Below are 25015 nucleotides of genomic sequence, written 5' to 3' on the forward strand. Positions count from 1 at the left end.
TTGATTATGTCTACATTAAATGATAGATGAAAGGTGGTTATAACTTGTAGATTCAGTGACACAGGCTTCACCAGGCAAACCATATACTGTATTAAAGTCATGGTAATTGAAACTCTGTCTCAGGGAAGCCCTGTGGTTAGATTGGTGGAGAAATTCCTACTGTATGAAAAAGCAGTGACAGAGCAGATAGCTGAGAAATACAGTTAGGGTGTATCCACTTAGTTCCAGTGAGAAGGATTCAAAAGTGTGGCCCCAGATTTGTGGTAAGGAATTAAGGACATGTGGAGATACGCTGTGGCTGAGGAGATGATGGTGAAATTCTGAGCCATGCAGGGAATCAGAAGTATGCACAACAGGACACAACCCTAAAGAAAATTTAGGTCAAGCTGGAGCAACCTCAGGCAGAGTAAGTTGGTGCAGGGACCAGATCTCAGTTGCTAAGAGCAGTCAGTTCTTCTCTCCTTCTCAGGAGAGAAGGAGGATCATTTCAGCCAAGTGGCAAATTGAACATCTAGGAACAGCTGGTGGGATGATTCAGATGGCGTTTGGGGAAACCCTCTATTCAGGCTCACAGCCAGGCATTGACTTACAAGGCTTATCCTGGCTCTCAGTTCTCATTTGGTGGTAGAATCTGACTGCTGAGGTGGAGTCTGACAAAAGCTGACACACAGTTATCTGTTCTGGTTTTATTCTTTGTGCAGGAAACTGTGTTTTCAAATGGAGATTAAGTGTGCTCTTTTTTTTAATATATGTATTTTTTTTTCCCAGTAGTGAAACACCAACTCCTAAGTATTGCTAGCACTGAAATGGTCACTAAAATAGTTATATGTTCCACAAATTAATGTGGGCATGTGATGTGCACACTTGCATTGATTGTGCATTCATCTATACATGCATGAACCTGTGCATGCGAGCTGAAGGGTATTATCCAGGAGCACTGGCAGAGACACTGTCATATTTTATTATTCTTCTCTAAAATGCTATTTGCTGTTGGGGATGGAGAGGAACTGTAATCACAAAGTTCATTTTCTAGCCACACATGCCACTCTGGTAATCATATATTTATATGGGGGGTGTTTCAAAGTTGCTTAGCCCAGATGCAACACTTTTGAGTTGTATATGCCTCAATATTTGTTTTTTAAAGGTTACATTTTTAACTTGGATCCCTAGAGAGATACTCATATTTTTGTACCTAAATAAAAGTGGCCTCATTTTCAGAAATTAGGAGCACCTTCAGCCCCATTTGACATGACTGAGATTATTTTGCTTCTTTCATAGTAAAAAATTAAGGTACACACCATGTCCCATCATACACTCCACACTAGCATTAAAATACTGAAGTTTTTAAATATCCTCTGCCTCTCATTGTCTTCATGCAGTATTTTATTGATTCATCAGGAAGGCAGACTGGTTTTGACCTTGATTGGATGGGACAGCATGCTCAGATTCTGCTTGCTTTTGCTTCCAAAACTGTACTAAACCCCATCATTTTGAATTCCCTGTTTCTATGTGAAAGCTTAAGTACTTTTAGTTGCCACAGGAATTGTCTGTTTATTCTTTTGCTGGTTTTTGTAAGAGCACACGCCCAAAACCTGTGGATATAATCCAACTTGGCTGAGACTTAGCGCCAGATAGACAATTTTTCATATTCAGTTAATGATACTCAGTTAATCTGTTCAGAATTAATTTTTTCACACATTTTTAAGTTGTGAAGCTCTGCTGTTTTCTGGCCCAGGGGGATAAGAGATATCCAGAAATTTTGAATTAGATTTTAAAAAATACATAAAGGCAAACACAGTATCTTTTCCCTTGCCCGAATCTGTTTAATCTAAAAAGAACTCTATGTGTTTTCAAACATTAGCAAAACCTCTTGTTAAAATTTACTTTGAAGGCTGTATTTATAATGATGTAGACATTGTGGGTTACTTAAAATGCTATGTTATGTATTTATTGCTTGGGCTTTAGTGTAATTAAAAAAAAATAAGCTGTTCTTTGTGCAACTCCTGGTAAACACGTGTTAATCCATTTCTGTGTTTGCTCTCTATTCTCCTCATTTTCTGTCTGTTTTTCCAACATTTGATTGCATTATGCTTTACCTAATGCAAGGACTTACATAAGGATGGAAACTGTAGGGAGCTAGAATATAAGAAAGTAAAGATAGTGTAGAAAGTAATCATAGTCCTAAGGAGCTGCAGCTGGGCTAATTATCAAAGATTAGGAACAGGCCTGACTTTAACAGGCCACAGCTGTAACCAATGAGAAGAAAAGTGCTATAAAAGAGTGGGTTGGGTGGGTGAAAAGGGAACTGTACTCAGTTGGCTATTTTCTGAAGAAGAAAGTCAGTGCTCTGAGGAGCTACCCACAAGAAGATACCAAGAAGGTGGGAAATTTTTGTAATAGAATAGGAGACAACAGCATGGAACCCCTGCAATAAGATGACAACAGGAAATAACCTCAGTCAGGGTAAATTGGCGTTGCTCCATTTCACCTGACTGGAGCCCTGAGGAGCTGCCCTGTCTTGTTGTGCACATGCAGTAAGTGATTTCAGCTCCTGTGTCAAAGATGGAGGCAAACCCTCCGAGCCGGCACTCTGGGTTTTGTCTGTGCCCATGTGGCACCAACCAAGTTTCTGTGTTGCTAGAGTGTAATGCTAACAAGCATCCTAAAATGATAAATGTGAATTGGAAATGGGGGTTTTCTCTAGGCACTCAGCTAAGCTAACCATGCTGTATTAAGGCCACTAAAGAGCATATTACAGTAGGTTGGTGTCCTAGAAATGACTGGTGCTTTTGCACACAGGATTATCTTTCAGCTTGAATCAGGCTGTAATGATGCCTGGCTGTGCCTGCACTCTGGAAAGCCTCAGCAAAGCACTCAGGCCAAGTTAAAGAATTAATCACTTCCTCCCTGAACTCCTTATCCACACTGCTCTCCCTGTCCCTACCCTTACCCTATCCCTTTTCATATCCCTCACTTTCCTCTGCTGCATGGGGCAGAGGAAAGAATAAAGTGATGTTACCTGATTAACTTCTCATTTTGCATTCCATGCAGAGCACTTCTTTGCAGATCTGCTGGTACAGAAAGCCTAACAATGATTCTGAAAAGCTTTTATTCCTTAAAGCATAAGTCTCATGGCATCATCATGATCTCTGTTGTACATGTTAAAGTAAAAATTGGCATGCACACTGCATATGACCATGTAAATCTATAGACATAACTGTACTTTTATGTATTTATTTTTAGTATATGAGATATTCAAAACACCCTTGAATTTACTCCTAATTCTCTAGGTTGAGAAAACCAAATCAGGGGACTTTGGACAATATTTACATCTCAGAAAAAAGTGGCACCTACCAAAAACACATACCATAGATTTAGGTTATTTCTCTGTGGCTCGATTGCTTACACTTCCTGAACCAAAGGGAGATCAGTTGTCTAAAATACAGAAATAGATTAACATGAAACCAGATAATGGACCTCAAACATTTCCAATTGTGTGTACAATGGAATATGTATGGATATAGTAGGAATACAATAACAAATGATACAGTGTAAGAGGAGTCAGATTTTGAAGAACATTGTACTCTGCAGAATGTTTATTCTTACTCTCTGGTGTTCATTATCTATGACATACATGAGTGATAATGAAAAAAGTCTTGAGAGCAGTTGCATGAAGAAGATTTTTCATTAAGAATCCACTTTATGCCTTTAGAAGTTAGCAGGTAGTTCAATTTTATCAAAATAGCTTGAGGATGTTCAATATCACTTCTGTTTTTTACTAATTTTACTGATAGAATCATAGAATATCCTGAATTGGAAGGGACCCACAAGGGTCATTTAAATCCAGCTTCTGGTCTGGCACAGGACAGCCCCAAGAGTCACACCCTGTGCCTGAGAGCATTGTTCAAATACTTACTGAATTCAGACAGGCTTGGTGCTGTGACCACTTCCCTGGGGAGCCTGTTCCAGTGCTCAGCCATCCTCTGGGTTGAGAGTCTTTCCCTAAAATCTAAACTCAGCCTCCCCTGACACAGCTTCAGGCCATTCCCTTGGGCCCTGTCACTGGTTACCACAGAAGAGAGATCAGTGTCTCCCCCTTCTCTTCCCCCTTGAGGAAGCTGTTACCACAGTGAGGTCTCCCCTCAGTCTTCTCCAGGCTGAACAGACCAAGTGACCTCAGCTACTCCTCATACAGCTTCCCCTCAAGACCCTCACCATCTTTGTTTCCCTCCTTTGGATGCTCTCTAAAAGCTCAGTGTCTTTCTTATATCGTGGCACCCAAAACTGCCCCCAGCACTGGAGGTGAGCCCGCCCCAGAGCAGAGCAGAGCAGGACAATCCCCTCCCTTGCCTGGCTGGCCATGCTGAGCCTGATGCCCCCAGGACAGTGTTGGCTCTCCTGGCTGCCAGGGCACTGCTGGCTCATGTTCAACTTGTCATTGATCAGGACCCCCAGGTTCCTTTCCATAGTGCTGCACTCCAGCCTCTCATTCCCCAGTCTACCTACGTTCAGGATTGCCCTCTCCCAGATACAGTTGGTGATTGCCCAGCCCTTTAATTTATTGAGTTCTCTCCAAAGGGCCTCTCTGCCTTTAAGGCAGTCAACAGCTCCTCCCAATTTAGTATCCCTGGCAAACTTGCTTAGTATTCTTTTGAGTCCTGCATCCAAGTCTCTCATGAAGATATTGAAGAGAACTGGGCTAAGATGCTTGAAAGCACTGAAAGACAAATGATAATGAAAAGTGCAATTACAACTGAGGCAAGAGCTAGTGCAGCTGGCAAAGTGTTCAGCTAAGGGTCTCCATATTTATGTCATATTTTTTTAGCTCTAGAATGTTTAGAATGTCTACCATCATATTGTTCTTAAAAGGCCATTGTCAGCCTTTGATTACAGAATGGCCAGCTTATTTGATGCTTCTGGGATTCAATTATTAGCAAAATACTATAAAATGAAATAAAATGAAATAAAATACTAAATCATCTTCTGGCTTTCAGTTGAAGAGGAAGGTTTAGAAACTAGATGCTAATATAATTTTTAAAAAATTTATAAATCACCATTGGGGGGAGTTGTTGCTTATATCATACCCTGATAACTCAGTTTATCATGAGAATGCAACAGGCTCTAGTGTGGATCCTGCAGGGGAGAATTTAAGAAACTTCTCTCAGTCACTTTGCCTCAAATGTGAGCTTTTCTGCAGAAGCTATAATTTGAGCTGATTATCAGACAGAGAGGTTCCATCACACTTTTGGCTTGGGACTGCTTGTGGTTATATTCATCTGGCCTCACAATGAGTAAAATGGGGCTGATCTGAAAACTATGGTTACGTGTTCTCTGAAACTTCTTGAATAGTTACATTAATTATTTTTGTACTAATTGTGTTAATACTTCAGTAGTAGATACCTACAGAAGTAGTGGTGTGGTAGTTTTATTTTACACTGTGAGGGTGACAAAGTTGTCCTCCATCTGCTGGGAGCCTCAAGGGCCTTCTTTTTTTCTTAACCCTAATGGCAAGTGGCCTTCAGGGTAACTGCAGATCTTACTTTCAGAATCACTCTCCTTAGTATGGAAAGTTGACCAGCAAGTTTGGACTACTCTAGAATAGCAATGGGAAACTGAGTTTTTCAGTGCATTTCACTGTTATTCTCTCCAGATAGGACACAAGCTGTACCCACTGAAGTTTCTAAAGGCTTCTTGGACTTCGATCAAGGACTTCAAACCTTCAGTGTCTTTCAGGAAGCAAAACCCCTTTGTAAAAACAATTAGAAAATAATGTGGTATGCAGCTATCAGTTTTTGAGGCATAGATCAAGATACTAGGTTGTAGCATGTAAGCATTTCCCTTACAGTTTTTCTAGTTTCCTGCTCTGAAAGAATATCATAGTCAAACATCATTGCCACGGATATAAAAGCAAAGTGAGCTGAAAAACATTAAACCATTTGTTGTAATGCAGTGAACATTATGTCCCATTAAGCAGCTGAGTGAAGTATTCCAGCTCTGTATGCTGTGGCAGGCTTGTTTGGGCTTGTTTGTTGACCAGACAGCATTTAATTTTTCTACTCTATCACAGATACAAAGTGTTGCTTTGCCAGACTAGGGGAACAATTCAAAATTAAGAGGTGCAGTCTTTAAATGCAGACATTGTCATAATGAGATAAATCGTGCCCAAATTGATACCGGAAGAGCTTGTGTAAGCATGGTGTGAAACACAGCATTGAGATGGTGGGAAGGAATCCAGGTGCTGATTTTCAGATGTCCCTGGAAGAGGCTGGCAGCGTTTAATCCCTCTTGGGGCCAGCTCCCACCTTCCCCCAATGCCTGCTCCTTTTTCCAGCTCGGCTGCCAGGTCCAGCCACTCTAACCTTGTTGCACCCTCTATGAGGTTATGCCTGGACCCTGACCCCATGCTCAGCCCCTGTGCTGCAAAATTGTTGCTTCTAGGAGAATTTACTAAAGGTCACTCAAGGTAATTTCTTCACGTGTGTGATTTGTCTGGAGTACGGTTTCCCTTCAGGAGTGAAGGATCTGTTTCACCAGCTAGAAACAACAGTGATAACAAAAACTAAGTAGCAAAATTTAAAGGTGGTGGAAATTCACTCAGTAATACATTCTTAGTTAATGGAACTTTTTCCTGGCACATGGTTTCATGCTGGTCAGTAATATCTAAGCGCTATAGTAATTGTTTATCTTGTTTTTCTTGTCAAAAATAATAGTTAAATGGAAATTAGCAAAAATTAATACCAGAACTACTGATAATGCTACATAATATGAATTAGCACAAGGAAATATATTTTTTTTTACCTTATGTAGGTATTTAGATATTTCTTTATTAATTCTAGGTGGCCTAATGCCTCTTCTTTGGTGAACATACACAAAGAAGAATGGGCATCTGACCTCTTAGGGCACATATCTTTTTTACGTGAAAGAAACCAATTTTTCATCTTCACTGGAGTTGACTTATAGGCCAGGTACACATTCTTACCCAAACCAGCAGAGGAGCTGGATAAATTAATTTTTCTTTTGTTTGAATACATGTCAACAGAGAAGTGCCAGCTAGTTCTCCTTTTTTTTTTTTTTTTTTTTTTTTTTTTTTTTTTTTTTTTTTTTTTCCCCACTAGGAGAGTAAGAGGTAAATGTTGTTCCTGTATTGCAAGGTTCAGTTTGGAATTAATTTTATCAGTTGCTGCAGCCTGCTGGGGTCACTTATTGTATTTATGAGCCAACACCACAGTTGCTTCTCAGTTACAGCATATGGTCATGTAGCTCTATTTCTAACAGGATATGAATTTCAGCTCTTGTACTGCCCTTTCTGTTTTCATTGCATCCTTCTGCACTAGCAGATACAAGCAGTGCTTTTTTAACACCTCTTGAGAATGTTGTGCATTTAATAGGAGTGCGGTTGGCATGCATAAAATAAAGGCAGCACGTTGCTGTGCAGGAACAAGGTCACCGCTGTGCTGCTGCCTTTGCCTGTGCCAGAGCCCTGAAAACCCAAGCTGGAGCTGCTACTTCCCCTGTGAAGTCAGCCACTAGACTACTGCTGTAGGAGCAGAAGGGATGGGAATCTTTGGAAGCCAGAGTTGGTGCTCTGACTTTGTACAGGGTCTGAAGTTCAGGTTGGGCAGGCAGCTTTACTGTAATGTACCCTAACTGCTAAGGTACTTTGCCTAAACCCCCAGATCTTGGTGTGTTTTGAAAAGTGAATTTGAAACTTGTAATAAGGAAATATTTTAGGGTGTGATTTTTGATGAACTGCAGTTAAAACCTTTCACTAGGTTCATCATCATTATCATCATAATCTGATCTACAGCACAGTCCTCACATTTGGCTGTTTGGTATTTGGTTACCTTTGGAGAAAACTGACAAGTGTTCTTAGGAGTCCTCAAGGTTTTTATTTACAACTGTGAAATGTAGATACTTTGTGGGTTCTCATGATAATTTTTTTTTTTTTTTGCTGTTTGGAGAATACAATAGAAGCATCCTAGGGAGGATCAAAATGAAAAGGCCTGATTAAGAATGGGAAGTATAAATCTGTGTGGTCTGTTTTTCCTTTCATTTAGACTGACTTTACAGCTGAATGTAGGCCCCAATGTTCTCATCTCACTGTGGTTCTCATCATGCTCTGATTTATTCTTATGCAGCCCTGATGATGTCAGTGGAATGAGTCAGTATGAAATCACAATCATGCTTTTAAGCTTTCTAAAAGGTATTCTCAGGTATGTCATGAAACAGGGATACAGAAAAGGAAGATATACCTGCTAAATGTAGTGAATAAAGCAATAGTACCAAACTAGCACAATATATGGGTTAGATTTCCTTTTTTTTTTTTTTTTAATATTTTATACTATGGTAATTAAAAGCAAAACAAAAGGAAGAAACATATACCTAGATACAATGAAAAAGAGCCTGCTAACAACCAATGTGTTTTCTCAATACCTGCTTTAACAAAGTTTTACTTAGTTGTTTTTACCCTATGTTTCTGTAATATGTATAAAATAGGAGGTTTTATATACTGAAGGCTAGTATTTAATCCTTTCATTTAAAAGTAAATTATGACTTTTTAATAAAGTAAATATGGAAGTTAGTTTCAGTGCATTTATCATCACTTCTACTTTATTGAATGTTTCTGGTTATTTCATAGAAGATTCATGCTTCTCGCAAAAACATTGAATTTTTTGTGATTCAGTATTAATATTTTTCTTGCTAAGTGAAATATGATATTACACAGTAATAAATGTTTTTTGTTGCTTCTACTGAGAGTAAAGTAAAGAGAAGAAAGTTGGGGGTCTACAGTAAAACTTGTAACTAAGTCGAAGGTATCCTGAAACCATGGAAATCCTACAACATGAAGGCTTCCTGCCTACAGTATTCTCTGAGTTCATGAGGTTGCTGTTTCTGTGTCTGGGATACCAACAGCATGTTGTGCCTATTGGAATATGTTACCATACCGATTTCCAATGTCTGCTGCACATGTAATGAGCTGCCTCATCACAGCCATTGATGGCAATCAGCACATACTTGCCCAGCATGAGTATTAGAAAGATGTTGGAAAAAAAAACTGAACAAGCACAAACTATATCAGCATTGATTTGACTTCAGCTTTGGATTAGACTCTTGGTGTAAGGGAACCTACTTCCATACTGTTCTAGATGAATAAAATGAATTTAGAGTCTAGAGTTTGGAGTGTTGGGAGTTTCTTTCTATTTAGTACTGTATGTTCCATGCCTTCCAGTTCTGCTGAGGAGTTGTGTCAGGGCAATTGGACTAAATACAGAAAAAATCTTATAAAACACATGTCCAGCTTGCAGAGCTTCTCCTGAAGTTCACTCTGTGGTGTAAGGTGTGAATGAGCTGAAGGAAATGAGGTTTTTGGTATTTGAAAGTATATTCATATTGTGTTTTTCTCGTTGTCTTAATCCAATTCACAATCAAAGGTGTTTTTCCTAGCAATTTGTGGCAAATCAAAATGCGTTTATCTTACAGGTGCTGTTTGAGACCAATATTCTTGTTATTTCCTTAATTACTGGCAGTGAAATTGTGTGGACTCTGGAATGTTCCCATAAGTTTTGTCTGTTTAAGGGCTGGAGATCAAGCACTGAAATTCTTGGCAGTGGGAAGTATTAATTAGGATTATTTTGTAGCTTTATGCTATGAGAAAATTAGATGGACCTGAGAAATTTCAAATTTCTGAGATTCAATAAATATCACTCTTAACAGAAACTTTCTAAATGTGTGCAGTTATGAGTACTCTGCTTTGCAGAATGGATGAGTGAGCAACCTCCTAACTGCTTTTGGCAGTATGGGATGAGTAAGTCACCTGAAAAGCAGCATGCTTATATGTGTTTTTTCCAGTTGATGTGTAGCTATCTGATCTACTGAATAAACTTCTCTGGGTTTTACTCTAATTAGTTATTTACAAAGTGTGATTTTCATTACCTCTTTGTCAGGAGGATATGTTCCATAGGCTGATAGGAAAATTCAAGTTAAAAAGAGGTCTGTTTTCCAACTTCCAGGTTGGCCAGCTGTGACCAGGTTTTCAGGATTTTATCTCCATATTCATAGATTACAGGTGACCTGATCCATTGCCCTAAAGTCTTCTGAGCAAGAAGGCATTCCCATTCCTGAGACATTTCTTGTTTCGGCTTCTGCCATCATCTCTCATCCTCCAAGCATGCTGCTGAAGACCCCAGCTCCATCTGCTTACTGGCCTCCCTATAGCTGCTAGGGGGCTGCAGATCGGTCCCCCTGGAGCCATTGCTGCCCCAGCCTGAACCAGACCCCATGGCTCAGCCTCTCCTCACAGGGCAAGTGATGCATGGCGTGGATTCTGCTCACAGAAGTTCCTCTGTGTGAAATATTCGCATTGCTCGTTGCTACCTACCTGTGCTCTAGTGGCATAGTGCTGGAATTTTTAATAAAAACTCCATGTGAGTTCTGGCACTATCATTATCCTGTTCTTTCATTGGAGTGGGGGTTCCCTTCACTGTGTTTCAGATGTCCCTGGAGATGGTCTGCAGTCATCCACTTATATAAAAGTTTTGATGAAGCCTTGAAAACTTTTTTGATTAAAAATATAAATAAGAACTGCTGAGTTTGACAAGAAATATATTAAATGAGAACAGTGTTTAGTCACAGAATGGTTCCTGGGCAAATTTGAGATATCACTGTCTTTATGAATTTTGTCAAATGTTTCTTTATTGTTTTGATGGTTGTTGGTGTTTTGGTTCTGTTTTGTTTACTGAACACCCTGCTCTGAATATACTTGTCACCTCTTCTTTCTCATACCATTTAAATATATTTTTGGATGTCCAGTACATATAAAATTTTCTGTGAGGAAATGCCTTTCTTTGCTTTTTCTTATACAGAAGAATATATTTGTCGAAATGAAGATCAGTCAGTTTGATTAGAATGGTGTTCCTACAGGGGAACACAAATAAATTCTTCCTGTGACCAGTTGTAGACTTGATGAATCCAATGCATCTTATGATTTTCAGGTTTCTTGCAAATATATTGCTTCTGGAAAAAAATTTTGTCTAGGAGGTGCTAAGTGCAGCAGTATCCAGTAAGAACAAACCATCTTGTATGCCAAAGAAATATTTCCTCCTTACAATTGTATATGCTGTAGAATAAATGAAAAAAAAAGTGTACCTCTGTATTTCAGATGAGAAATAATGGCCATCTGAAGTATAATCTCAATGATAAATGCTTGTTTCTTTCACTGGCAAAATTCTCATTAATTTCCATGTTGCAGTATTAGGGCAGGAATGATGAATAAGATCATGGTTAAATAAACTATAAAGAAAAAAATTTTTGCTACCAAGAAAAAGATAAAAAGAAACAGATATAAGAGTATAAGAGCCTAGCAAAGCTTTCAAAAAATGATTGTCCAAAAGCAAAGTTAGCATCTCATTTCTGTCTAAAGGGCATGCACAAAGTATCATAAATGCTTGAAGTTAAGTCTCACTTGCCCCTGGCTATTAGGGATGAGAACAATTATTTGCTTGCAGACTACCACTGCCTTTCCCTTCATTGCAGCCCCCTCCTTTCCAGCTCTTCCACTGACTCAATTTCTGTTGAGTGGGCAAGGACATAGGTGAGCAGAAGGATGCTTTCCCTCTCCCAGGGCATGGATTCTACTCTAGCTGCCCCTCAACAAATTCATTATTCTAACACAATGGCTCAGATTTGCTTTTTGTTCTTTTAAGTAATATAATCACTACAAAAATTCTGTTACTTGCAGAGGGGTGTCTATGATTTGCTACAATGGAAGGGACTGTTGAAGGCAAACACAGTTGGGACAACACTGTTTAGTTCTACTCTTACTTGCTTTTTGTGGTGTTTCACAAAAGAATGTCAAATCACTTCTAAAAATACTAATCAATGCCTAGACATGTACATTTGAGTTTGAATATTGTCCCATATATTTTTTTGTCACAGAGTCATTTGTCAGAGGGTCATTCTCTTCAGATCAATGCCATTCCATTGAGCAGACTAGTGTGGTATATGAATGGCGGAAACTATTAAGTGAAAATGCATGGTTGTTGATTATGAGCTATATCCTAGGACTTTGGGGTGAAATGATATTCAGAGAAAAGATTCTGATTTCTGTGTATGATGAAGACCATCATTCCTAAGACTTGGTTTCAGAGATTGAATTGTCTTTAATCAAATTGTAGACATGTTTTTTTTTTACATTTTTCTATTCAAAACATTGGAATTCAAGTATTTTTTAAAGGTTGGTTTTTTTTTTTTGGTGAACTTAATTATGTCCCCTTCCCATTATTTTTCATAGTATTTTCATAACAAAAAGAAGAAATAGTTACAGAAATAGTTCAAGAGTTGCAAAGTCACATGCTTAATGATTAGGTCTTACAGGGAGAGCAAAATTATTCTAAACAATAAAGAATAAAACCCCACAATTTATTAATTGACAATTTTCCCTTTATGCACAAAAAAATGATCGGGAGCATGTATTTAAAAACTGGTTATGTAATTAAAGACTGGTCTTATCACATGTGTAGAAGAAAAGAAATGAAAGTTTGTACAGACATGGTTGCAACTGGAATATGTAATTTCTGAGTTTTCTTGGCAATGACAATAGTGTCATGCACCCCAGGACAGCACAAGCAGATTCTGCCTGTTTCTTTCACTTTTCCAGATGCTAGTCAGAGGTTTTTCCCACCTTCTGGGTGCATGCTATCTAGATAATTCACATGTTTGTTCTTTCCTCCTTAGATTCCTCCCTTTAACCCAGATTTTGTCCCTTCTGTGCCTAGAAAAAGAGAGCTACGTCCAGCTGCCATTGTGGGGGTGAGAGGGAAAGTGAGGATAGATGTTGAGCTTGCAGCCTCTATATAATATTATTTGAAGCTGAAGCAGTTATGAGCAGTAAAAATTTGATTTTTTTTCCATGTGTTCCCCAAGCTGAAGCATATTCAGCCACTCTTTGTGGGAACAGTTTGTGTGCAGTCTGCTTAGCCTTTCATCAAGGCCAGAAAGGTGGGTTGTTGGAGAGTCTAAGTGCTAAAATTCAAGTGTGTGTGAGAATTTGAAAAGGCTTGTAATTTGGACAAATTAAGATAGATTTTTTTCAGGGACATCCAGAGCTCTTGCCAAATGTGTAACTGCGAAGGTTCCTGCCTATTCATTCATGTATTAAGGAAAAAGCAAAGGAGCAGCCAATCTAAAATTAAGACTCTTTGCATCACAAATAGCTTGTAGATGGGTTGACAAAAAGTAATTTCAGTTCCACTGACTTTTTAAAGCATTATTTGCCCTAAGTTGTAAGCTTGTTTGTAGTTCTTCGCTGTCTGCAGCACTTTATCAGGTAGTTTCTTTACTCGCTTTGTTTATCTTTCCATGCTTGAGCAATTACACAGTCTTCCAGGCCTAGATAGCACTTAGTTACCATGGTAGAATTGTCTGTAGGAATGAAGTTTTTACTGAACAAATCCTAATAGAATTGCACTTTGTAGCTCACCAGTCTGCCTTGAAGTTTTAGCAGCCTCTTTTTTACCTTTAGCTGGCTGAACTGAACACCATAGAGAGGTGTATGATTCTTATCACTTTGAGGGCTCATTGGATGTTTAGGCCATTTGATGTTCTCAGGGGGATATTTGGTGATTTAACTTGAAAATAAAAGTGGCTGACCTTCAAAATGTTTGACCCTATGCAGCTTTCATTAAAAGAATTCACTGGTTGTGAATGGGCTCTATCAGAAATGGTGGTCAAAGCTGTGCATTTTTCCAAGATGTTCCTGTGCCATGTAGGACAGACAGAACAGTGACTGCAAGAATGTGGATCTCAAAAGTAACTATCATTTTCAGGGAAATCTGTTTCTGTTCAAGGCATTGCCCACTTGGATTTCCTTGAGAATCCCTCACTTTTGGATAGTTAGCATCTCAAAATGCTGCCGGGCGTTTGTTGGACAGCTTGCTTCCTTTCTGTGTGGTGTGCTGTTTTTCATGTTGCAGCATAGCAGGATACATTATTTGGTGCTACAAAATTTAATATTGCTTTAATCCTTTCTACCATGTCTTTGTTTTTACTGATTTTGAGGTATTCTGCTGTTTTGCTCTAGTCTCTTTTATTCATATTAGAGTTATTACAAGATTTGTTACTATAAACAAATAGAAATTCTTATTATAATTATTGGTTAATATTCTGAATTCATGAGCATCATACTAAAAGTGCCACTATTGTAAAAGATCTTTATATCCTGATTTAATCCATTGGACAGCGTGTGCCCAGTATATCTCCATTAGTTTTGATTTATTTCAGTAGATTCTGAGCATTTCCATATCCAAATCAAGTTTTTTTCTCATTGTTTTTAGGCTAATGAATTCACTTAGGCATAGAAAAATGGTAATTTTACTACTGGTAGTAGAAATTTGTTCCAAGCAGAGCATTTGCTGCAGTGCATTTACATTTCTTTGTCTTACGACAGAGAAACATTAAACATTCAAATTCCAATTCAGTTCTGACATTTTTGCACCAAGTCTCTCTCAAAGGTTGTAGTGCATAATGTTATGAGCAGTCCTATTAATGTCAAACAAAATTAGCAAATCTATTGCAAATCAGTGGTGACTGTTACAGTAATTTGCCTGCCTGACAAGGCTGGCTTCAGAAAAGTAAGACTCTCCATTGTTTTAGGAGTTCATGTAAGTGCCATAGTGTGTAAAAGATGGAATCAGAGCCTGTGCTTTCCATTTTCAGAGACCTTCCAACTGATCTCATAGCTATTTTTGTATAACTTCTTTTTTAAGTACTTTTCTTGACTGCAAAATGCTTGAAGCTCTAACTAATAGAGGTACCTGTAGACATACTGGTACTGATCTAGATTACCTATAGATCCATAATCAACATTTTAAAAGGTGTTCTTTAAATGATTTTCTTTAAATGGTTTGTTGTGAGTACTGCTTGTCTTTAAGACTTCTATTAAAAACTAGACTTCTTTTCAATGTGGCATGTTATTTTTTTAAAATTTGACTGTGTCAGAAGCTCTAAGGGAGTGGGTCAACAACACACAAAAGGTTATTACACAAATTTTCATCTCAATAGAAAGAATGGCTGCAGAACCTGTAAATGCCAATATGATGCCAGTTGCTGAACTGCAATGGGCTGTAACAAAACTCCCAAATATTTACGACTTTTTTTTTTTAAATATGGTCATTGCAGATGCTACTGTAGTGGGTAGTTTCTAGACAAGAGAATGATTTCTTGTCAGTGTCTTTAAATAATAAAGTATTCAGGAAAAATGAATTTTTAAACTAGTAGGTGTGCCTACTTATTAGCATGAATGGTTGAAATAGGAGTGCTACATAGGATAGTTATTCTTATTGATGAAATTCACTGGATTTTCTAGATTTCTATCTGTTTTGTCAGTGCCCAAACCATTTAACTATATGATTAAAGAAAATAAGTAATTTCAAGAAAAAATGGCAAGTTGAGTCTGATCAGTTATATCAAGCTGTTTTCACCTTATCTCTTGGTGCAGAAAAAGATATGTGTGTGTAAACACTTAATTTCACTGTCCCCTGTGCCAAATGGGTGAATAAACAGACACCTGCAGAGCAGCAAATCCTGGATCTTTCAGACTGAGCTGAAACCATTACACATGATTAACGCCAATGTTGGGTATCCTGATTTTAGCTAATATCTTCTCCGGGGTGCTGCTTTTAAAAATGAATTAGGTGTGCCTACAGTGGTTTTCTAAATGGTGGTGGTTTAATTTCTGACTGTATTCATTTGAGTGTGGACACTGTGCAAGTGAGTCATATGTGAGTAATATGTTTACATCATATGGAGATTAAGACAGCAGTCAGTGGAGATGAAAATAATACTGCAGCAGCACAGGCAAATACACAGTAAACATAAAAATGCAAATACATTCATTGATTAGTTATGAATGCATTTGGCTTCTACACGTGTGGAAGAACACGTGTGGCAGCCCATCCAGGTGAAATATGGTGCACAGCAATTTAATTTCAGTTGGTTTTGTTTTTAGTCACTTAATACACAAACTAGGAGCAAGTATACAGCAAGGGCTGGAAATGGGAAAGATGCACAGCGTCAAAAACAATATGTATATTTTGGACATATCTTCCAATTCACTGCAGAACTCATGTTTTTCCCATTTATTTCTTCAAGCACCCAGGGGAAGCTTTTTTGATCAAATGGAAGAGTGGTTAGGGGCAGTGCAGTTATGCCCAGACCACGTCCTTTCTTCTAAGAATCAAGATTAAATCACTGCACTGTGCTCTGTTCATGCTCTGTTCCTTCCTGTGAAAACCACAGCACAGGAAAGTGGGGGATAATGTGAGTCTGGGTAGCTCAGGAGCATCTGATATGCTCATGAGAATATGGCCACAACAGGGCCTTACCTTGGATTTAAGGACTGGAAGTCTCCCAAGTCCCACACTATGAACATATGCTGTGAAAGTCTAAGTGCTGCTGTGAGGTGCAGCCACCAGCCTGAGTTAATGCACACACTCTCTGGTGCTGGCTAAATTTTTGGTTTCCCAGATTTCAGAAATTTCGTCGGCTTGTACAGTCCACAACATGTGCATCAGAGAGTCTGTTTGCTGATTGTACTTGCAATAAATTGGCTGAGAACAAAATAAGACACAAGACACATTGATTTGTTCAGTTTGTACTTTATTCTAACCTGATATTTTTTAAAATGCAAACTTCTTTGAATGATAAATAGAATCATTCTCTGTATCTTTCTAAATAGTGTCCAGATAGGCACACTCTCTTAGAAGTGCAGGAAATCAAAAAGAATTTCTTAAATTTAAAATACATATTTTGTAAACACATTTCAGACAGTAAGAGCAGAAAGTCCTCAGCTGTGTGCCAGTTGCTGTGCAGCAGCATGGGACACAGCAGGCTGCTGCAGGTGTCAGCCTGCTTCTCCATACTTCAGTTTCCTGTAATTATTCCACCAGTGTGTGTGTGGGTTTTCTCTATTTCCACTCTTCCAAATGACATAAAACCTTTGGCTTTCAAAGAACTGTACTAAGGTTTCCTGTACTCAGTGCAAACCTCTGAGAGCTGATCCCCATCATTCTCTAGCAGGGGTTTGGCCAAGGATGACTGGTTTCTTTTTAGCCCTTGTGCATGGATTTCCTTTCTGCAGAAACTGATGGGGAGCAGACTGGTGCTCACTGGTGGAGCAGGCTGGGAGTGATGTTTAGACCTAGATCCCAAATCTTGGAAATTTAGATAAATGGTCTGTTACTGTGACCATCAAACCGTCTCTGATAAAGCACATTCAGCAGAAGCACCTATCTGAAAGCTGCACTTTGACAAATTCTGTCTTTCACCTTAAAATATAAAACTTTGATAAGTGCATGAGGAATATAAAAATATATCCCCAATCTTTGTATCAATGCTGCTTAAGTCTCATTGTCAACTGAGTAGCAGTGGCTGCTGAAAACAGTTTTTCCCTCTTTACTTTCATCTTTTATGCTGGAGTCTGTAGAGTTACTGTTAAACCTAGAAACTTAGAATAAATCTATACTTTAGAGCTACCACCAAACTGAATTTTTTTTGTTGGGTTTTTTTTTTAAAAAACCCAACACTTCCCTAGCATTGTCCCATAAAAAAGGTCAACTGGTAGTTTAAAGGACAAGAAATGAATTTGCATTGCCCCTGTGCAGTACCCCTACTTGCGGCAATCTACCTGTAATGGAAGCGTTGATTAAATGATGTGCCTTAAAATATTGCCCCTTTTCATAAGCAGTGTCCTCCCAATATTGCTTTCACTCTGCAAGCTTTCCTACAGCTGCTTTAAGTTAAAACTGTCCTTAATGAAGATAGGAGTTGTTAGATAACATAACTTATTGAAGGCTTTAGAGGATGTATGCCATACTGCTCATCAAACAAAATTTTCCACTGAGGTTCTGTCCACTGCTTTCTGTACTGTGTTTTTTACTGGGACATTGAAACACGGCAGCTGTTTTGGGACACTTTTCTGTACTTACAGGTTGATTTGGCAGAATGAGATAAACCTGGAAAACAAAATAAGGCAAAAAGCTCTTTGATGTTTTTATTGCAGAACTATCAAAACCAAAGAAAGCAAAAAAATTACTGAAAATGAGCTGTGAGGAACTTGCAAGAAACAAAACAAATCTTCACGTTTTTCAGTCTGTGAGAATCAATCAAGATGCTTTTATTAGACATGTGTGAACTTGACTGTGTTGTGGCATAAGCCTCCTTCTTGTGTTGCCTTAAAGCAGAACCCAGTGTTTACCACCCTGCACTGTCCCATCCCCAAGCACCAGGCTGGCTTGATGTGCCATCTGCTGCTGCACAGTACACACCTGTCAGCAGGATAGCAGACATTAGTAAAAGTATGCATGGTGAACATTCCATCAGCATCTTCATGACTCTCTGAAGATCCATAGTTGGTTGTGTTCATTGATCCAAATAATTTGTTCTAAATGTTTTAAAGTAACCATATTCAATTTGTCTTTTTTTGCCTAACCAAAAAATTCTTGTAGAAAAGAGGCCTGTTGGTGACACTTTAGTAGAGAAAGGGTTTGTAAAAGTATGAAGACATTTCCAGCCAATTCAAAGAAGATATTTGATAAAAGGTAGCTTTCTTGCAACATTTCTTTCAGATGCAGAATCATATTGTCGGAGTCCTTGTGTTTTACAGAAAGAGAAATTTGTATTTGGTCTCTATAATGATACATTTACAATAATAGCATAGTAAAAGTGAGCCTTTTTATTCTCATTTCAATAGTGTGTGTTACTCTGTTGGCCCCTGTAGGGGAATAACGTATGAATCTCCACAAATAATGTTTCATATCTGCCTTCATTTTACCAGAGGAAAAAATATCTGTTCAAGTGCTCTGACTTAATGAAATGGAAAGTACTGCATATTATCAGAAATTTGAGTATGTTTCAGACTGATCTAGGCACACTCCAAAAATTCTCAGCATCCTTACGTCTGTTTCGTGCCCCTTGTACAACAAATCAAATACATTATTCAAAGCTAAGTGGCCTACATATCTATTAAAATTCATTGCTTACTATTTCTTCCAGTTGCAAAGCTGAAGGACATCTCTGTCTCACAGGAGCATGCAGTGAACCTAAGTGGTTGTTTTTAAAAGCTGTTTTCCTTTATATGTGTGACAACCAAGAGAAGAAGGTCTGTGCCATTCAACCTTTTTTTCTTACTGAACACAATGTTGTTAAAAAAGCACTGGTGAGAAAGCTGCATCAATTTTTGCACGCATCTTTTTGCTTTAGGATATCAGCAGTGTAGTTGGGTTGTCACGGTCCCTGGATGAATTATTCAGGCTCTTGACATCAGAGATTTCTGCCAGCGGATTGGCTGGTGCTGGGATAATAAAATCTTTCCACAGAAAAACAGTGGAGAAGGATGATGGCAGTGAGACCAGCAGAGCTGCTGCTTCCAATACAGCTGGCTTTGTCTGGCTGTTGCCTCTCTGCAAGAACATATAAGGATGTTTTTAAGGTTTGGCTTCATATGAATTCTCAGATAAGAGATGGTGGAGGGATTTTTGTAAGAGGCCTGCATTTCCAGTGAGGGAAAGAAATTGGATCATTGTTGAAAAATTACTTCTGGCTGTATCCTGAAGAAACGCTGCACAGGAGAGAGGGGTAGAAGCCACAGCAACCATCCACAGCAGCAGCAGTAGGAGAAGCAGCATCCACAGCAGCAGCAGCAGCAGCAGTGCCTATGGCTCACTATAAAGGTGCTGGTGGCAGAAATGTGCTGTCATTGAATGTGCTTCCTGAATTCTTTCAGTGCCAGCAGGGTAAGTGTTGAGAATATGGAGCTGATAGCCCTTGTTTGCTGACAGCCCTTTTGACCTATGAGTGGGGAGAGTGTAAGAGGCTGTGTGACACACAGGTTTTGTGGGTATAAATAAGCAGTACCTGTGCAGAGAATTTAATCAATGAAAATAACACAATTGCTTTCAGGTAAATTTTTAAAAGCATATTTACAATGGAATTTTAAAAATCAATCCACTGCTTGTGTTATGTTGAGACATAGATTTTACAGTGCTTAAATCTGTTCCTTTTAAGCCTATACAAAATAAATGCTAGAACCAAGGAAACTTTATTCAGTAGTTCCAGTTGGGCACATAAAGAATATATTGCTCGCATAAATTGCCTTGAAGCAGGTTATTTAGAAGGGCTATTTCTGCTGTTTTTTGGTATGACTGAAACTCTGTGTGTCTTCTGCTTGTAAAGTGCCTATTTAGAAGCTGGAAGCTGGTTGTCTGATTTCCAGTTTTTTTCAGAAGGCTGTTTCTTCAATCACCAAGTTGCACTGGAACTACAAATTATGGAATCATTTTCACTCATTTAATTGATGAGAAGTTTAACTTCTGAAGTTCTGGTTTATTTCTTTTGGCACGCCTTTTTGTATCAGGGTTGCTGGGGAGATTTTTACATCACAGAGGTGTGAATTAAGGCAGAAATTAATTCTGTGTGTGCTTGATCTCTATCCCTACACCTATTCACACACAACCCAGTGGAAGTGTACAAGTACTTCCATGGAAATAATTTGGCTACCTATATATGTAATTGCAGATCACAGCTGACATTTACTGTGTGTCAAAAGGAAAGCTTGTTCATGGAGTTCACAACCATGCAGTGAGAAGTCTGTTTTTCAGAATGTGGAAACAATTGTCACATACAAAGTCAAGACATCTCCCTGCAAAAAATAGCCAGTGTGGAATGAAGCATGCTGCAGTATCTTAGTGATATTTTTCATAACTTGCCCATGACTGCAACAAGTAGATTCTGAGTATGCAATAAATTTAAAAAAAAAAAAAAAGTCATCCTGCCTGCCCAATGATATCAAAGGAAACTATAAAATGTAGAATTATTTTCTTAGGCATAAAGTGTGATAATCTAGCATGTGATAATCTAGTAATAGATGCTGATGAGTGTAGGTATCTTTTTTTCCTCTTGTATTTCTTATATGGGAGATGGTATTTATATATAAAGGAAATATTCCTGAATTATATTGCACAGACATTTTTGGGGAGCTTGTATATGGTCACTGACCAACTGAAGAGAACATTTTGACCTATGAATTTTGTGTGGTGATTTCTATCCCTATGTACCCTAATTGTGAAGCAGCATTGCATGAGTGTAAATTAGGGAGTTTATTGCTAGGAATGCAACAAGCTTAGTAGTTACCTATTCCAGAACTTTAATGAGTGTTAAAGAATATTCCATTTTAGTTGTACAGATGTGGAATAGGAAAAATGCTGTTCAGTGCTGCACAAGTTACTAGCAAATGCAGAAGCTGAAATTAGATATTCCATCTGTAGGTTTTGGCATATGTGCATATTCTTATGAAAAGTAAATATCAAACAGCAGTTGTATTTATTTGAATTTTCTATTGGGAATTGAAGGTGTTCATTCAGAACTGATAATGGTAATAACATGATCTGTTTTTCTATGAAATAGATATTTCCTCCTATTTTTGAAACAAAAATCTCTGTTGTAAATACTTGAATACCTCTGCTGTGAAATTATTCCATGTGTCAAAACTGATTGCCCACAAGAAAGGGGCAGGACTTTGTGGATTGGTTATAATGCTGTGATGCTCTTCTCTTCCCTCCGCTGCTGTGACCCTTGCTGCTGAAGCTGGAGGAGCTCATTTGGGAGCTATTTTTATCTGTGCATCTGGCAGCTGTCCCTCAGGGACAATCTGACAGTCAGGGAAATGCACTATAACCAGACAAGTGCTTCAAGACAGGACTAAGGGACCTAGTAAGTAGTGATGTAGAAACTGCCTGAACTAGCTAATGGCTCCTTCCCAGCAGGATCTCCCAGGGGACAAATAAATTTGGTAATGCAATTTCAAATCTTTAATTCAGCATTCTAAACGTTTTCAAATACATATGCTAAGAAGTATTTTTTTTCTAAGTCCCTAGCTGACTTTCTTTCATAAAAGCAGCTTGGCTGTGGGAGATGTGGGTCCTAGTTAAAAAGTATAGAGAAGTTCTAGGTGCTCAGACCTTGGGTAAGTATGGTATGGATTTAGAATTCAAATTTGTCTTGACATTTAGATTTTAAATTGGGTCTTTCTCGTCATTATCTTGTTAAGACTTGAACTTTGCTTTGAAACTCTTCAAATAGTTGGGTATCAGAACATTACTGTAATAATAAGAAGTATTTCTTAAGAGTATTTAGAGGCAAAATTGACTGTCTCAATAAAATATAGGAGTTATTTCTGGCAAGTGCAGAATACATTTGTTGTCAGTAGGAAATTTTACTCTTCCACCATGTAAATCTGAAAAGTATCCAGTGACATCTAATCAAACTGATTTCCTTTTATTCTCAGATGAGCAAGAGTCAGTGCAGAAACGGACTTTCACAAAATGGATCAATACTCATCTGGCTAAGGTAACACATGGCTTTGAAACTTTTTTTTTTTTTAATCAAAACTTTTAATGTATGCCTATGCAACCCAGGAGCATAGAATGTGTCAGATTTCTTGGAGCAGTATTTCCTGAAGTTAAAAAAGGATCCTCCTCATCTGCACACTGTGGGGATGAATCTCAGCATGATAATGGTCATCTGTACAACTGCAAGTCCAGAGGCCACCACCCAGCTTCTTTGGCCAGAACTGAAAAGTAGCACAGTACCTGGTACTTCAGCCAGAGGAAACAGCTGAAACTGCTTTCTATGAAATGGAAATACTGGACTTATTGCACACAACTTAATTCTAATATATTATGTCTTGTGTAGTTTGATCTGATTACACACATAAGTAGTGCTTCATGAATCCAGTGGTGAATTAATTATCTGATGTATAGTGAGATTTGTCATCAAACTATTGTTGCTTCTTCTTAACACAACTTAAAACTCACGGTTTTGCCTTTAGAAGAGTAAAGACTGTGATTTACACACAGTTTAAAAGTATTGGTACTACAATTGGTACTAACCTTATCTGAAAACATAAGCAGTGAGATTCACTTTGGCATTCCTGGAGTTTTCACACAACACAGCTCTAATCATAGTTATCAATTAGTCCAATAAATTAAAATTGTTAAACTCCAAGAGCAGCTTTTTGAAGTGTGTATATTTAAGCCTGAAGATTAATGATCACTAAAATTGAGTAAAGAATGGATGTAACAGCACTGTTTTAACTTTTGTGTAAGGAACTTCTGTGTAAGGCAAAAAATGCCCCCAAAAATGAGCTGAGCAAAGCAGGAAGCCCATATAATGCTGAATCGTGTGATTTGATCTGACAAGACAATATGGTAGAGCAGCAATATTTATTTACATTGTTGAGGAATGTAATGGAAGAACTTGCTGTGAAATTAACTACACTGGCATTGTAGAATACAAGAGCAAGATTACTTTCAGGACTTCTTGGCAATGGATTCTCACTGGAAATGAGGTCTGTCCCCATATTGTCTTTTGGAAAAGCCCCCCATGTGGGAGAGCACTTAAGCACTATGTTCTGTTTACTTCAACTGAAATTAAAAGGCATTCAGTGTTTGCTAAAGCATCAACTATGGGGGCTGTGAACGAGTGTTAGAGGAAAAAAACAACTCTTATTTCATGTTCATCTATTTCTTAATTGTGTTGTATTATTAATAATAATCTGATAATTATGGAAAAGTAGAACTATTAGGTAGGTTATCTATACCATATTGTTAGGTATTATGAGTGTGTGTGTGCATGTCATGATAATTCCCTAGTCTTCTACAGACTAATCCTTGGCAAGAGACAAAGTAGTGGTGGCAACCACTAAGAGATATTGCCATGGATTGGGATTTGTGTATGTTTCCTGCTCTTGTAGTCCATTTGGGCCATGAGAACTCAGATGAACCTTTTGTCTTGCATGATCTAGGTGTGTAGTTCCTTAATGGGCCTGATACTGTAAAGACTGATCAAACACATCGAAACCAGGCAGTTGGGCAGCGGCACCCCTGACTTTTAGGTACCTTCTAATTACTTGTAGTAACTGATTTGTCTTAATTCACACTTCAGCAGGAAAGCTGTCTGTAGTACTTTTATTGATGGCTTTCAGCACGTTTGCCTCACTGCCTAAGCCAGATCATCTGGCTCTCCTTCCCATTCTCACAGTTATGCTGCCAAAGGGAATCACTGTTTATAGAAATTAGACTCAATTAAAATGACCCATGACATTCAAATTCTTAGGTGTTTAAAGCATAAGCTCTTAAAACTTTGTTAGTTAGGTTTTTGGAAATATGTAAGTGGAAATCTGTTTTCCCAGTTAATCACAACTGTAGGAAATGCAGGTGGGTCTCTGAAGTGCCCAGGACTCCCCTTGCACTCATGTTCTGACTTTTAACTCAAAATTTCAATATTTAGGCTATTTGAGTTATGTAAAGGGTTGTTGTGGTTTTGATTGTTTCAAAAGAAACTGGAGATATGTAAGATCTGCATTGTCTGGAAGCCTTTGAAATGTGATATGGAAAAATCCTGGAAGGAGACCCACTTTTAGGCAGCACTGTCTGCATTCTTCTCTCATCTTTGACCCAATAAAAAGTGGAGCATCTACTGGTCTGGTACTGGTGAGGAACACTGTGAAGTGCTGGCCTAAACTTAGAGCAGGGAAACAGCAATAGATGCTGCACCACTGGGAGAGTAAAGGAGCTGGGAGTGAGGGAGTGAAGCTAAACCAAGAGAAAAAGGGGTAGACAGAAGGAAGATGGTTTGAATTTTGCCTTTGTGTCTCACCATTGATCCAGAAACACTATGCTACATTTGACTCAGTATATGCATTCCAAATTCACAGTAAATTCATGTCAAATTGTCTCTCTGTCTCTTTGCTGCTCTTGGAAAACTCTGTATTTCTTTCCTTTCATTGCCATTTTTGATAATCTCATAAAATTATTAATGAGAAAAGGAATAGGAGGAAATAAGAGAAAACTGTAGTTAGGGTATGTGTTACTCTTAACACCATGGCTGTCTAAAGAACTGTTTCATCATAAACAAGTTTGAGGGGTTTTGAAAAATAAGTACTTCATGAAACTTCAAAAGCAGG

The 25015-nt window shown here is 38.3% G+C and overlaps 1 protein-coding gene across 1 annotated transcript in view; it reads left to right on the forward strand.

Annotated features, from left to right (window-relative positions):
* Positions 1 to 25015, forward strand: part of SYNE1 (spectrin repeat containing nuclear envelope protein 1) — a 290126-nt gene that overhangs the window by 27832 nt on the left and 237279 nt on the right. Inside the window, exon 3 of the mRNA XM_059841964.1 lies at positions 22337 to 22398. Within this exon, the coding sequence (XP_059697947.1) occupies positions 22337 to 22398 (62 nt within the window). The remainder of the gene's footprint in view (positions 1 to 22336; positions 22399 to 25015) is intronic.

This window comes from Haemorhous mexicanus, chromosome 3 (genome assembly GCF_027477595.1).
Source record: "Haemorhous mexicanus isolate bHaeMex1 chromosome 3, bHaeMex1.pri, whole genome shotgun sequence".
NCBI lineage: Eukaryota > Metazoa > Chordata > Aves > Passeriformes > Fringillidae > Haemorhous > Haemorhous mexicanus.